This window comes from Episyrphus balteatus, chromosome 3 (assembly GCF_945859705.1).
Source record: "Episyrphus balteatus chromosome 3, idEpiBalt1.1, whole genome shotgun sequence".
Classification (NCBI taxonomy): domain Eukaryota; kingdom Metazoa; phylum Arthropoda; class Insecta; order Diptera; family Syrphidae; genus Episyrphus; species Episyrphus balteatus.
The window spans coordinates 81,141,637-81,156,868 of NC_079136.1; the positions used below are offsets into that span (position 1 = coordinate 81,141,637).

Consider the following 15,232-nt stretch of genomic DNA (forward strand, 5'->3'; position numbering starts at 1 on the left):
CTTTTGGAGAAAACAAATGCAACGATAGCTGTTAGCCTCTGACACAATTGAAACCGGGGGGCTGGTCGATGTTTATTGAGGTCAACCCGGCGAATCTCGCCTGTGGAGATTTAAGAGTAAGCAGTAGCAGTAAAGTGGGAAAGTATTTTAGACAAACAGGATTTGAAAGAAGAGGGTTAAAAGAAGTTTTTCTCAGCTGTAATTCAAAACTTAGTAGTTTTCAGTAAGATACTTCAGAAAAATTAACAATAAAGTTTAACTTTATTCAAAAACAGTTTCGGGTGATTCTTTAAAAATCGTCATCGACTTCTCATAGTATTATTAAAAACTATTGATTTGTAAAACCCAAAACAAGTTCCCAGCGCGATATTAATGGTCATTTTAAAAAAGAAATAAACATTTTCCCAACCAATTTAAAAAAAAAATAAAATTTAAAAAAAAATCCAAAATTAAAATTTAAATATTTTTTTAAATCTTTAAATTACTAAGACACATTTTTCATCGAAATCGGTTCAGTAGTTTACGAGACAGTCAGACATTAAGAAAAGAGTTTTATAACAGGTAGGTATACCATTAATAACGGCTAAAAAAATATTTTTTTTTTTTTTTTTTTCAAAAGTAAGCACTTATTTACCATTGACCATATTTTTTAATCAAAAAGTTAAGAGCCACTTTGGAGAACAGCAACTTTTTTAATTTTGGTCATAAGACAAGTAGACCAGTGCCAATAAATTTTTGAAAATAAAAAAATTATTAGCAGCATATGGGTGGTGGGAAAATTTAGGATAAATGGTATATGAAAGGGGAAAAATAAATTGCCCACAAAAAAATTGGGGGAAAGGGGGTGGGTGGGCGAAAAAGTGGGGTGGGTGTCAAAAATCATGGTTTTTTACGATTCCTGTCAAAATTAGACGTCCTATCGAAAAAAAATCAAATGCAAAAGTTGTAGGTAGTATAAATGTCTACAACATTTAGGCCCATTTGCTGAAACGAGTCTTAAATATTTATGTGAAACATAAACCCTTAAGTTCTACATTACGGTTTGCACGAACTTCAAACTGTGTCATAAATTCCTCTAAGTTTAACATAACTTAGGGGGAAGAAATAGTAGAACTTAAGCTGTTATGTTCTACCTAGGCACTTTTATTTTATGAAAAAAGCAAGAATGTCGCTCAAAAATTGATGTCGGTAGTACAAAGGACATGAATTATTATCAATTTAATAAAAATAAACTTACATTCATTAACTTAAACCATCCACAGATGGTACAATTTACACCACAGTTTTTTGTATGAGGCACTATTTTGCTGTCATATTTCATTGACTAATTTTGACACACCTGCACATTTACACACACACACGAATAATTTTTGTTTAACCAATTAACACTTATTTTTGGCTCAAATATACTTTTTTACACTTTTATTCCGCAAGATAAAGACACAAACTTGAAAATTTAACGATATTGTTGTATATTAATTGCTAAATTGCTCAAAATCTATTTAAATTATTTGACGTTTCTATTGCTTTGACTTTTGAATTTGAAGTTCTCAGCGATTTATATCATGAAAGTAAATCATTGCTAGGTTAAACATAAATATTTTTTAGCAACTTAGAATAAACTAAGTAAAACACAAGAGTTATGTTCGACCTAGCTAAGATGAGAATTTATGACTAGTATGAGCAAATGGGCCTTACTCAAACAATTTTTTTTCTATAACCTCAAAAACATTGAAAAAAATGCAAAAATACGATTTTTTTATTTTTTATTTTTATCTTTTACAAAAATAGTTGGATTTTAACAAAAATTGGTTAAAAATTATTTTGTTATGTTTTCTATCCATAAAAAATGTTTTTTGAGCAAAAAGTTAATTTTTGGATTTTTGACGAATTTAATTTGAAAAAATAGCCTATTTTTCAATCAAAAAAGTTACCGAAAAAATTTTTGATTTTTGAAAAGTTTGGAATGCAATTATTTAGCTAAAAACCGTTTTTTTAAGATTGTGTGGAAAAACTATACTTTTGTTTCAGATATATTGAGAAAAATTGAAAAAAACAAAAAAACGATTTTTAAGATTGATTTTCCCGTAAATGACAGTAATATTGGCGAGAAATAATTTTCCATAGCAACCAAATTATACTTTTCTAATGGCCTTTGACCTTCTTAATTTGAATCAATCTTAAAAAAAACGGTTTTTAGCTAAATAATTGCATTCCAAACTTTTCAAAAATCAAAAATTTTTTCGGTAACTTTTTTGATTGAAAAATAGGCTATTTTTTCAAATTAAATTCGTCAAAAATCCAAAAATTAACTTTTTGCTCAAAAAACATTTTTTATGGATAGAAAACATATCAAAATAATTTTTAACTAATTTTTGTTAAAATCTAACTATTTTTGTAAAAGATAAAAATAAAAAATAAAAAAATCGTATTTTTGCATTTTTTTTAATGTTTTTGAGGTTATAGAAAAAAATTGTTTTAGTAAATGTTGTAGACATTTATACTACCTACAACTTTTGCATTTGATTTTTTTCGATAGGACGTCTAATTTTGACAGGAATCTTAAAAAACCATGATTTTTGACACCCACCCCACTTTTTCGACCACCCACCCCCTTTTCCCCAATTTTTTTGTGGGCAATTTATTTTTCCCCTTTCATATACCATTTATTCTAAATTTTCCCACCACCCTTATGCTGCTAATAATTTGTTCAACTTTTGCCTTCTGAAAACCGGATTGGCACTGGTCTAAAGTAGGTAGGCATCGTAAATTTTGGTCATAAAGAAAATTAATTTCGACTCTAGAAAATCGGGTTAGTGGTTTGGGCTGTAGCTTGAAATAGAGACTGACAGACCTCCTTTTTTGGCATTTTCCATGTCATGCCTCATTGTTAACTGGAGTGCGATTTTGTTTACGAATCCTTAACTTGCCCTATACCTAAGCAGGTACTAGGCAACAATTTCGCAAGGAAAAATATGAAATTAGTTATTAAAATGAAAAGAAAAAAAAAACAAATCAAATGGAGCTTCAAAAAAGGATGCAATTTGATTTTTTTAGTATGATGCATTTTCATAATCGTTGGAGCCGCTTTTTAAAAACCCAGATTTTTTTATAAATATGTAATTTTTTTGAAAAAATAATATATTTGAATGAAATTGGTATGCCATTTTTTAGCAAATTATTAGTCAACACCAAAAACCAAAATTTCAAAACAGTTCGAAAATTAGTTTAAAAAAAAAAAAACGATTTTTTTCTTTATAATCCAAAAATTAAGTTTTTCAAAATTTTATTTTTGATTCATAATTAAATTAAATAAATACTTTTCTATAATAAAATCGTTGAGATTGAATTAATAGTTTGGGAGAAAATCAAATTTAACAAAAAAAAAATACGATTTTATGGTAGGAACCGCTAATAGCAATGAGTTTGAAAAAAAAATCATTACAAAATATACCTTATTTAAGTATGTATCTAGGTTCTAGCAAAATCGTTGGAGCCGTTTTCGAGAAAATAATATTTTTCCAAAATCGCTATATGACATATACCGATATTTGTGGTCCAAAAACCCCCTTAGAGCGTCGTCAAAAAACGGTACATACCAAATTTGATGCTAATCGGTCCATTGGTTAAGGCTGTATAGCTCTTTATACAGACAGAAAGAAAGACTGGCAAACGGACTTGCGGAACCCACTTTTTTGGCATTCTTTATAATCGGGAAAAATGGTCTACAAAATATTGACAAAATTAAAAAATTGGAAGAAAAGTTATTGCCGATTGAATGCAAGGGTGCTCGTTTTTTTACTACAACAGGTAATATATAACCAAAAGCCATGTGAAGGACATGATACACTGATCAAATTCGGAATGAGCGTTAAAGATGATGTTTCCGTAAATTTCTCAAAAATATTTTTGGTAAAAGGGTGTCCTTTTGAGAGGTTAAGTTAAATTTGATGAATACGTTTTGTTTGTTGTAACAATGAAGAATTTAAACAATCTACAAAATTATTTTTTTTTTTTTCGGCGAACTCCACATGTGAAGCCGTAGTGTGAAGCAGTAAAGTGGGAGAGCTGTAATCCCATTGGAAATCATGACTGTCGTCAATAATGGAGAAGAAAAAGAAAGGGTGTTTTTTTTTTAAGAATATGACACAAATTGTACCCCAAAGAAAATTGGTAAAAATGTTTCATCTACCAAAAGCCCCAAGAATTTAAGGAGTCTAAAAAAATTTCCAGTTGAAAGGTTTTTTTTTTTGGGGAAATAAGGAAAACCCGCAATTACTCCGATGCAATCAAAACCAAAGGGTACCCTTACAAAATTATATGAAAGGCTGTTTTTTCTGAGGTGCAGAGAAAATGTAGGTTTTTTTTCGCAAAAACTTTGTAATATAGGTATGGTACCCTATTGATATTAAGAAATAATGCTACATTTGAGATTAGATGCAGGAATCTAAAGTGCAGATAAGAATATCACGAGTAAAATGGTGTTTTTGGTAATGAAATTTGAAATTTGGTAATATAAGCCGTGTTTTATTGGTAACTCAGTACTTAGCTCAGTAAAATTTTACACGGGAAACAACAACAAAAGTTTGCTAAGGATAAACAAAAGTTTTTTATTTGTTGGTTTAAAGAGATCATTTTTTTCTAAACTTATACATTTTTGACCTTTCAACAATAAGGATTATTAATAAATAAATAAAAGCAATCAATTGTTGTTGCTTACAGCATAAACTGTTTACTCAGTAAAATACTGAGTACCAATAAAACACGGCTATAGTAACATTTGGGGATAGAAAGGAAGAATAAAGAGATTTCAAAAAAATTTTTTGGGGGAAAGGGTGTTTTAATCGGATTAATTTTTATTTCCTACACAACAAAAACACCATCTCACCGAGACATTCATTTTATTTTTTTATTTTCCAAAAAAAAAATCACTGTTTTTTTTTTTTTTTTGATTTTTTACTAATACATATGTATTAGGGTGGGTCAAAAAAATCGAAATTCTTTTTTTTGAATTGGTACTCCGAAAAATCGATTGCTAGACCCCTCTAGAATATACACACCAAATATGAGCTCTTTATATTAATGGGAAGGTCCTCCGCTTTGCAATTTTCCATTTTTACATCAAGCTTCTACTAAAAAAAAATAATTTTTTTATTAATTGACTTTTTAGCAAATTTCTTTTCATATTCTTGTAGGAAATTGAACGCTCTACAAAAAAGACCTTATACACTTTTTTCGTTTATCTAACCGTTGAATAGATATTTGAGGTCCAAAAATCGAGAAAATCTTTAAAAATTCGTTTTTTGTTCTTAATTTTGTAACAAATTGAAAAATTATAATGATCAAACGCGCAAGACATATTCTTGTTGAAAATTAATTGCTCCACAAAAAAGGTCTTATTAACTTTTTTCATTAATCTAACAATTCTAAAGATATTCGAGGTCAAAGTTAAAAAAAAATATAAAAACATTTTATATTTTTAAAAAATTTCTAATTCACTGAAACTTCATTATTTTCAAATTAGCAAGATATATTCTTGTAGGGGCTTAAACGTTCTACAAAAAATTCCTTGGAATGAAATTGATTGCTTTAACCGTTTAGAAGATATTCGTATCCAAATCGCAATGCATACGGGTCATAAGAAAACTATTGAAATCAGTGAGCATTGGTTTGGATACGAATATCTTCTAAACGGTTAAAGCAATCAATTTCATTCCAAGGAATTTTTTGTAGAACGTTTAAGCCCCTACAAGAATATATCTTGCTAATTTGAAAATAATGAAGTTTCAGTGAATTAGAAATTTTTTAAAAATATAAAATGTTTTTATATTTTTTTTTAACTTTGACCTCGAATATCTTTAGAATGGTTAGATTAATGAAAAAAGTTAACAAGACCTTTTTTGTGGAGCAATCAATTTTCAACAAGAATATGTCTTGCGCGTTTGATCATTATAATTTTTCAATTTGTTACAAAATTAAGAACAAAAAACGAATTTTTAAAGATTTTCTCGATTTTTGAACCTCAAATATCTATTCAACGGTTAGATAAACGAAAAAAGTGTGCAAGGCCTTTTTTGTAGAGCGTTCAATTTCCTACAAGAATATGAAAAGAAATTTGCTAAAAAGTCAATTAATAAAAAAATTATTTTTTTTTAGTAGAAGCTTGATTTTAAAAATGGAAAATTGCAAAGCGGAGGACCTTCCCATTAATATAAAGAGCTCATATTTGGTGTGTATATTCTAGAGGGGTCTAGCAATCGATTTTTCGGAGTACCAATTCAAAAAAAAGAATTTCGATTTTTTTGACCCACCCTATATGTATATTCCAACCTCGAGTAAAAACAACCTTTCATCCAAAATTATCAGTTTTTAATGGTACTAATTGTAAACTTCTACTCAACTTACGTATTACGCACTGTAAATTGAACATAATCTTTACAGTGACAGGAAGAAATCAAGATTACTTCTTTTGACGTCTATGAAACAATTGATAAGGTTTGACATATTCAAAGCTTTTTTTTCTATCGCAAATGAGTATTTGAAGTTTTGATGAATCATTAGTTTGTTTGGTTAGTAACTGGAGTGTCCATTTCATCTAAGTTGTTTTGAATCGTTACAAATAAGAAAATTGGAACATAAATACTTTCTTGCGCGAAGACTGTGTATTGTTTTCGACACTTTTTCTCATAATTTGTTAGTATACGACAGCATTTTCCTGTTTCCAGTCTGAAGGCTAGGTAAGTTTGTAATTTGTATCTGCGATTCAAATCTGCGACCCAAGTCTGTTTCCGGTTTAAATTTTGGTTGCCACTTAAATCTGCGACTCAAGACTGCAAATCAAAAATCAAATTTGTTTCTTTAAGAAAACGCTTACTTTGGTATGCCTTTACTCATGTTAATGTTAATAACTCCGTTTATACTTATGATAAAAACTTCATTAATGTCTTGATTTTTAGAAGAAGAAATGCTATTTTTTGTACCTGCATTTAAAAAATGTTAATATCTTTTTTTATTTTTCTTACCCATGATAATTTTTTACTTTGGGGCCGATTTCCTTCGATAAATGTGTTATAAACATTGTAATTTATAAATTTATTCTTATGAAGAAAACAATAATGAACAAAAATGTTATTTACAAGTTTGCCAGAAAACTTACAGATTTTATGATATTTGGGAAAACCTGTACCAGATAAAATATCTAAAAAATGTGTTTTTTTGCTTCAGTCAAAAATGGGTACGAGTTAAAAAATTATTTTTGTAGTTTTAGTTTATTTTTATCATAATTATTAAAGGAGTTATTAACATTAACATGAGTAAAGGCATACCAAAGTAAGCGTTTTCGAGTTACTGTAGAACAATTTTTTTCTTAGAATAAACCCAAGAATCATCCCTCAAAATCTTCTTATCTCATTACGGGACACCCTGTATACATTAAAAAAAAAAAAAAAAAAATCAAACTACAATAGTTGGCTATATTTTAGTGCTGACAAACCCCAGCGGATCAATACCAACCGAAAATTGTCATCTTATAGAAAGAAGTTTGAGTAATTATTCAAATAAACTGTTTTCATTTCAAGACATCCAAGTCCTTTCCAAAGAAGGAACTTCGTTAAACATTTAATCATTTCCATATCGAACATAACAATGAGCCAAGAATCTTGAACCTTTGTACAAAAAATGCTTTGTTTTGAAACGCAACGCTTTCATAACCCACATCCAAATCAACAAACATTTCGTCGCTATAGCATCAAATCAATTACGCTAGATTGGGAATAGCCTTAAGCATGGATTACTCTAATATGAAAAATTGTATCCACAAGAATCTACTTGTTTTTATTTTCATATATGTATAAGCACACTCATAACATCAAAACAATAAAACAGACTGTATGATTTATATAAATACAGGAATCCCTCTCTTCAATATGAGTAGATGATGAAATATGAATTCTTGCAATTTTCTCGAAGCCCACACTTGTGATTCAAAGCAGAAGCAAGTCACACTCAATTGTCTGCATTTTATCCTCTTGACCTACATCCTTTTACATATAGAAGATTCAAACATAACAATCACCAACCAACAGCTTCGAATTCCCAGATAAATCCCAACACAATCGAATACGCAGTACAAATATCTTGCACAGAAAATAAAGTCCAAAAACTCTGTTAAAAGCACTAATATTGTATCTCTATGTAGAAGGAAGGTATACAAAATACACTCTTGTATACATGTCCCCAGCCAATATATACTCTTATATATGTACATTGTACATGAATTCGTGAATTGTTAGAGCCACAACCTAAAAAAAAAAAAAACTAAAAAAAAAATAGAAGTTGTGCGGTTTTAAATCATAAACCCTAAACTATAGCCAAGTCACAAAAAAAAAAAAAAAAAATTTTTATATAAATGTACTTGACATGATTTGAAACGTGCCACTACACATTTTTGTGAAATACACGTCACAGAGATGCAATCCAGAGATTCGTCGTTATGAACTCTCTCTCACTCTCTGATAGAGATGACGCTTGGGGCCAGAAACCAAAAAAAATCTGTGATTTTATCGATTATCACGAATGTTGTGATACTCTTTAATTTTAAGTTGGTTTATAGCAGTTTAAGGTCAAGTATTTGCGACAAACTTACTGACAAAAAAAGGCATTAAAACTGTTTTAATTTGCTTGATTAAGAACCTTTGATTCTGTCGATTTTTTCCTTTCATTTTCATTCTATTTATGAATAGGTGTTTCAATGTTACGGGTGCGACAATCATTGTTTCTCATAATTTTGTGAAGTATTCAAACTTTATTCAATATTATATAACAGAATTCAACTATATTACTATATAAAATACATGAATGCTTACTTTTATTCGATATATAATTTTGGTTTGTTATGGGTGTGACATTATAAAACATCTGATATTTGAAAAAGAAAACATATTTTCAGAAATTTACAAATATCGCACATGCATTCGTGTATTTTAGGGGTAGTATAAATACTCGTTTTCTTAATGGAACGCATGTATCAAATAACCGTTTCGGGTGTGACATTTTTTTTTTTTAGGTAAAATAACAAGATTTTGTATGGTTAGGTATATACTTAATTTTACAACAACCTTTCGTAAAGTCTTCAACGCTTAGCCAATTAAGTACACCAAAAAAAAAAGACCTAGTTTTCGAAATGGGAAATTATGCTCAGGAGGTTTTCAAGAATCTTTACGAACCGTGTTAAAATAAATAAATACCTTCCTTTAAGAGTAACAACTAATTGATTTGGCGACTAAATATATTTGATCAACGCTGAATCTCAGGCAAACTACTAACCGTGTGATATAATTTATTGCAGATTGCATACTTACTATTCAGCCCCATCTAGAGTTTCACGTGGAAATTGAACATTTACCGCTAAACTAGTTTCTTGTTCGCTGTCAATTATCTCACAAATTACCTAAATAAATGTTCAAAATACAGGCAGAGTTTTTCGAACGTGAACAACTTTTCGCCTGGGACTCACAATATGGGAATAGTGAACATTTTTTTTTCTGGTGGAATCTTGTTCACGTAAAGTTCGGCTGATTACCATCTAAATGGTTAAGGGAACTGCTAGAGCTACAGCACTGTTTTACGGATGCAAATCCGATCACCAGGCTCTTTTATTATCATGGGTTGCCTCGCAAAAATAAAAAAAAAAAAAAATATTTTGCTAAGTTCACCGTAAAGGTTCTTTGCGCAGAAAAAAAAAAACACGTGCTGTTCAAGGGTTTCACGAGTCATGTTGGTAAAACCACGAGTTTGCCACTAAAATCAAGAATATTTTTGGTAAACTAATCCAATGATTTGTTTGCCTCTGTATAACCACGATTTGCTCAGATTAATCACGGGTTGCTCACCGTTTTTCTTGAAAAATCAAGGGTCACTTAACGTGCAACCCCAGTTTTAATCACAAGTTGCGTCAAACGTCAATCACGGCCAAATCACGGGGAAAAATCACGGGATACCTCGCATGAATAAAAAAAATGTTTTGCCACGATCACCGTAAAATATAATTTTTCTCGGGAAAAATTACGGGCCGTTGCGTTGAAAAAAATCAAGGGCTGTCCAATTTTTCAGAGAGATGTTGGTAAAATCAAAGGTTTGCCACTGAAATCAAGAATAGCTTCGGTTAAATCAATGATTCCTTTGCCTCTGTTAAATCACATATGGCTCCAGAAAAATCACGGCATTATTCCCCGTGAAAAATCACTGTTTGCGTCGCAAAAACCTGGTAGGGTATTCCGATTAAAACAAGGATTTTCTCGGTAAAATTCGGTACAATAACTGCTCCCGTTTAACAGATTTTTAAATTAAAATAAAGAGCCGCTTACACAAAATGACGTTTTTCCTTATAGTAATATTTATAGATAGCTAAGGTAAATCGCAGGATTTTCAGTAAAATCACAGGTTGTCACGAGTTTTGTTATGTGAGGTTGAAGAATTATTTTTTTTTGGAACTTCATAATTTCTTTTGGAAATAACGTATAAAAATCACAGTTTTAAATCACAGTGAATAAAAAATCACAATCCCAGTATTATACGAATTAGCTCGCGACCTCTAGTTCTAATGGTTAATTTCTGTTTTTTTATATGATTATTTTGGGATAACTACGAATGTGAATTATGTGAGAAGAAAGGTAGCATGTTTATTAGGGTGGGTCAAAAAAATCGAAATTCTTTTTTTTTTGATTTGGTACTCCAAAAAATCGATTGCTAGACACCTCTAGGATATAGACACCAAATATGAGCTCTTTATATTAATGGGAAGGTCCTCCGCTTTGCAATTTTCCATTTTTACATCAAGCTTCTACTAAAAAAAAATCATTTTTTTCATTTATTGACTTTTTAGCAAATTTCTTTTCATATTCTTGTAGGAAATTGAACGCTCTATAAAAAAGGCCTCATACACTTTTTTCGTTTATCTAACCGTTGAATAGATATTTGAGGTCCAAAAATCGATAAAATCTTTAAAAATTCGTTTTTTGTTCTTAATTTTGTAACAAATTGAAAAATTATAATAATCAAACGCGCAAGACATATTCTTGTTGGAAATTGATTGCTCCACAAAAAAGGTCTTGTTAACTTTTTTCATTAATCTAACCATTCTAAAGATATTCGAGGTCAAAGTTAAAAAAATATATAAAAACATTTTATACATATTTTTAAAAAAATTCCAATTCACTGAAACTTCATTATTTTCAAATTAGCAAGATTTATTCTTGTAGGGGCTTAAACGTTCTACAAAAAATTCCTTGGCATCAAATTGATTGCTTTAGAAGATATTCGTATCCAAATCGCAATGCATACGGGTCATAAGAAAACTATTGAAATCAGTGAGCATTGGATTAGATACGAATATCTTCTAAACGGTTAAAGCAATCAATTTGATTTCAAGGAATTTTTTGTAGAACGTTTAAGCCGCTACAAGAATATATCTTGCTAATTTAAAAATAATGAAGCTTCAGTGAATTGGAAATTTTTTAAAAATTTAAAATGTTTTTATATTTTTTTTTTTAACTTTGGAAAATTGCAAAGCGGAGGACCTTCCCATTAATATAAAGAGCTCATATTTGGTGTGTATATTCTAGAGGTGTCTAGCAATCGATTTTTCGGAGTACCAAATCAAAAAAAGAATTTCGATTTTTTTGACCCACCCTAATGTTTATGTTTATAGAAAAATAAAATAAAGGCATGGAAAGCTTCGTTTCAGACAAGATCGAGTGCAAATGAGCACCCAAAAAATAAGTAGGTCCTAGCAAATCGTCAACAAACTACTGAGGTTGTAGTAAATCCCCAAATCCACCTAGTCAACGATACCCTAGAGCAGATGTAATCAAATTGAAAAGCAAAGCTTGTTCAAGATTTTTTACTGGCAGCTAACGGTGACTGTAGACTGTAGAGTACCTACTGTTAAAATTAAAAAGTACAAATGTCATAGAATAGGTATGCATGTTCGTTCACTTAGAGATGGATTCGTACTAAATTGACATTTTCAATATTGCCAAAAAAAAAAGCAAGTATGTGCAACTTGTAAGGGAATTTTATGTTTTGTCTTTGGGGGTTTTATTATTTTTTGCAGATATGTATGTAGTCTTTTTTTTTGCTGCTGCTGCTTCTGTTTTTGTTTCCTTATTTTTCTTTCAAATTGAATGGTTTGTTTGGATTTTAGTTGTTTTAGATGCTCTATAGGAGAGTTTAGTGTTGACTTGAACATTATCGCGTCTCTTGGGTCAAGGGGGCTCGCTCATATGTGTTTTGTTTACTTCAGTTTCCTTTTTTGCTTAAATAAATGTGAGTAATCTTAACGAGTATATTTATTTTTAATCTCTTGAATATTGTGAAAGTTTTGACGCATTAATGACATGTTTTGGTTTTGTGTATAATTTTGATGCGATAAGAAAATAAAAAAAATAATAATCAAACAACAACACATGTAAGTTGTCAGTTAATTCATAAATTATAATAAGCATGAATGGGAATTACATTTGTAGGTACGTGTATTTTTGTGTGTATATTTATCATGTTTGTATTTGCCACACGTGTTATTTGTTTTTTTGCATACATTTCAATCAATTAATTTAGCAGTTCATTCATGTTGATAGTTTGATTGTTTATTTTTCCAGATAAAAAAATTTTACTTTCAGATGTAATTGTTTGATCATATGGAAATTAAAAAAAAAAAATCAATTGTCACTTATTGTTTGATATCAAAAGTTAAAAGTTCAAAAATTAAAAGCCAAAGGCTAGCAATACAACAACTACAAAAAAAAAATGGTAAAATATAAAATAAACTATGGGCAAGGGGTAACCAAGCATTTGGCTTTGATTTTTTTTTTTTTTTTTTTGTATTTGTCTGCTTTTGGTTGGTTGGTTTTTCATTTACATTCATTAAGTATTATTTATTTTATTAAATAATTTTTGTGGCAAATAGCTTTTTTGTTAATTGCCTAATTGCCACAGGATATGCAATATATTTGCAAAATTATTCTTTTATAAGTTGAAAATATAAACTATAAGAAAAAAGACATTCAGAATTTTTTTAAATATTTAATTTTCAACAAACAGTGTTTTGTCGCAACGCATCAAATGTCATACTTAGTCATCAATTTTTTTTAATGCCAAGAGGTTCATTGAGATACGCATAAAATGAATCACAGGGTTATGGCTATTTGGGCAAATAAAATCGATACAAGTTTAATTTTCCGCACTGCAGTAAAATTGGTTCAATAAGATCAAGTTCTTTCAATATGATTCTTTTAAAATAATTTATATAAGTGTCGATTTTTGAAACAAACTCATTTGCATAAGCCATAAGAGCGTTTAGGAAAAGTAAACAAAAAGAACTTACAAGATTTATTTTTGTTATTATGTCAAAAAATAATAGATTTTTTAAGTCTTTTATCTCTTAGATACTAGTTGTTGGCAAAAACGATGTATCATTGCTTTTCGCATAGGTACAACATTTTTAGACTGATGGTTTCTAAAATATTGCTTTTCCAATACCTATCGTGAATTTTGTCAAAGTCAATAATTATATTTAATTTTTTTTTTTCAACATTTAGGTACCTACTGAATTCTTTCCAGGTTTTTGCGTGCTTTTTTTGGGTATTGACTATTATGAGAATTGGGATTTTTTTCTTCATTGAACGTAAGAAATTTCATGAAATATCTTGACAGCAAAGCATTTAACAAACAAAATAAAATTTGCCACATGCATATTTTAGAGCATAAAATACACTTTTTAAGACCAATTATTCCGTGTTGCATTACAAACAGAAATGCATTGAAAGATATATTTATAGGGTAACTTCGGGCATTATGGCGCACCTCTCAACTACTATACTTCCAATACTCGTATTTAGATAAAACCAATGCAGAAACTTCAGCCTTCGTCGAATACGTGCCGGGTGACGATCGCAGGTCAGTGCTATTATTTTTGTGCCAAACAAAAAAAAAATACCGGTTCTGGGTTCCAATATAATATCGCTTTGCTTTTCTTTGTGTGTATCTCGGTAAATATACAGTGCACGTGTTTTTTGTGAAGAGAGGAGTGCAGAGTACAGTTTTGGTTTGGTTATATAACTTGTTATATTTAAGTAAGAATTGTGTTTGGATTTTGGGTTTTTGTGAATATGTGTATTAGGGTGGGTCAAAAAAATCGAAATTCTTTTTTTTGATTTGGTACTCCGAAAAATCGATTGCTAGACCCCTCTAGAATATACACACCAAATATGAGCTCTTTATATTAATAGGAAAGTCCTCCGCTTTGCAATTTTCCATTTTTACATCAAGCTTCTACTAAAAAAAAATATTTTTTTTATTAATTGACTTTTTAGCAAATTTCTTTTCAGATTCTTGTAGGAAATTGAACGCTCTACAAAAAAGGCCTAATACACTTTTTTCGTTTATCTAACCGTTGAATAGATATTTGAGGTAAAAAAATCGAGAAAATCTTTAAAAATTCGTTTTTTGGTCTTAATTTTGTAACAAACTGAAAAATTATAATCATCAAACGCGCAAGACATATTCTTGTTGGAAATTGACTGCTCCACAAAAAAGGTCTTATTAACTTTTTTCATTAATCTAACCATTCTAAAGATATTAGAGGCCAAAGTTAAAAAAAAATATAAAAACTTTTTATATTTTAAAAAAAAATTCCAATTCACTGAAACTTCATTATTTACAAATTAGCCAGATATATTCTTGTAGGGGCTTAAACGTTCTACAAAAAATTCCTTGGAATCAAATTGATTGCTTTAACCGTTTAGAAGATATTCGTATCCAAATCGCAATGCATACGGGTCATAAAAAAACTATTGAAATCAGTGAGTATTGGTTTGGATACGAATATCTTCTAAACGGTTAAAGCAATCAATTTGATTCCAAGGAATTTTTTGTAGAACGTTGAAGCCCCTACAAGAATATATCTGGTTAATTGGAAAATAATGAAGTTTCAGTGAATTGGAATTTTTTTTTAAATATAAAAAGTTTTTATATTTTTTTTTAACTTTGTCCTCTAATATCTTTAGAATGGTTAGATTAATGAAAAAAGTTAACAAGACCTTTTTTGTGGAGCAGTCAATTTCCAACAAGAATATGTCTTGCGCGTTTGATGATTATAATTTTTCAGTTTGTTACAAAATTAAGACCAAAAAACGAATTTTTAAAGATTTTCTCGATTTTTTTACCTCAAATATCT

At 29.6% G+C, this 15,232-nt stretch overlaps 2 protein-coding genes across 10 annotated transcripts in view; one reads left to right on the forward strand and one right to left on the reverse strand.

Moving 5' to 3' along the window:
* LOC129916171 (trichoplein keratin filament-binding protein) overlaps window positions 1-15,232 on the reverse strand; it is a 228,060-nt gene that overhangs the window by 126,631 nt on the left and 86,197 nt on the right. The gene's annotated exons all lie outside the window — the stretch shown is intronic.
* Window positions 1-15,232, forward strand: part of LOC129916172 (peptidoglycan-recognition protein LB) — a 41,279-nt gene that overhangs the window by 22,145 nt on the left and 3,902 nt on the right. The window contains exon 1 of one of the 5 annotated variants that reach the window (XM_055995991.1): window positions 12,183-12,324. The exons of 3 other annotated variants lie outside the window; for them this stretch is intronic. In XM_055995991.1, the coding sequence (XP_055851966.1) occupies window positions 12,183-12,324 (142 nt within the window). One more of the 5 variants, XM_055995995.1, reaches the window with a different exon arrangement.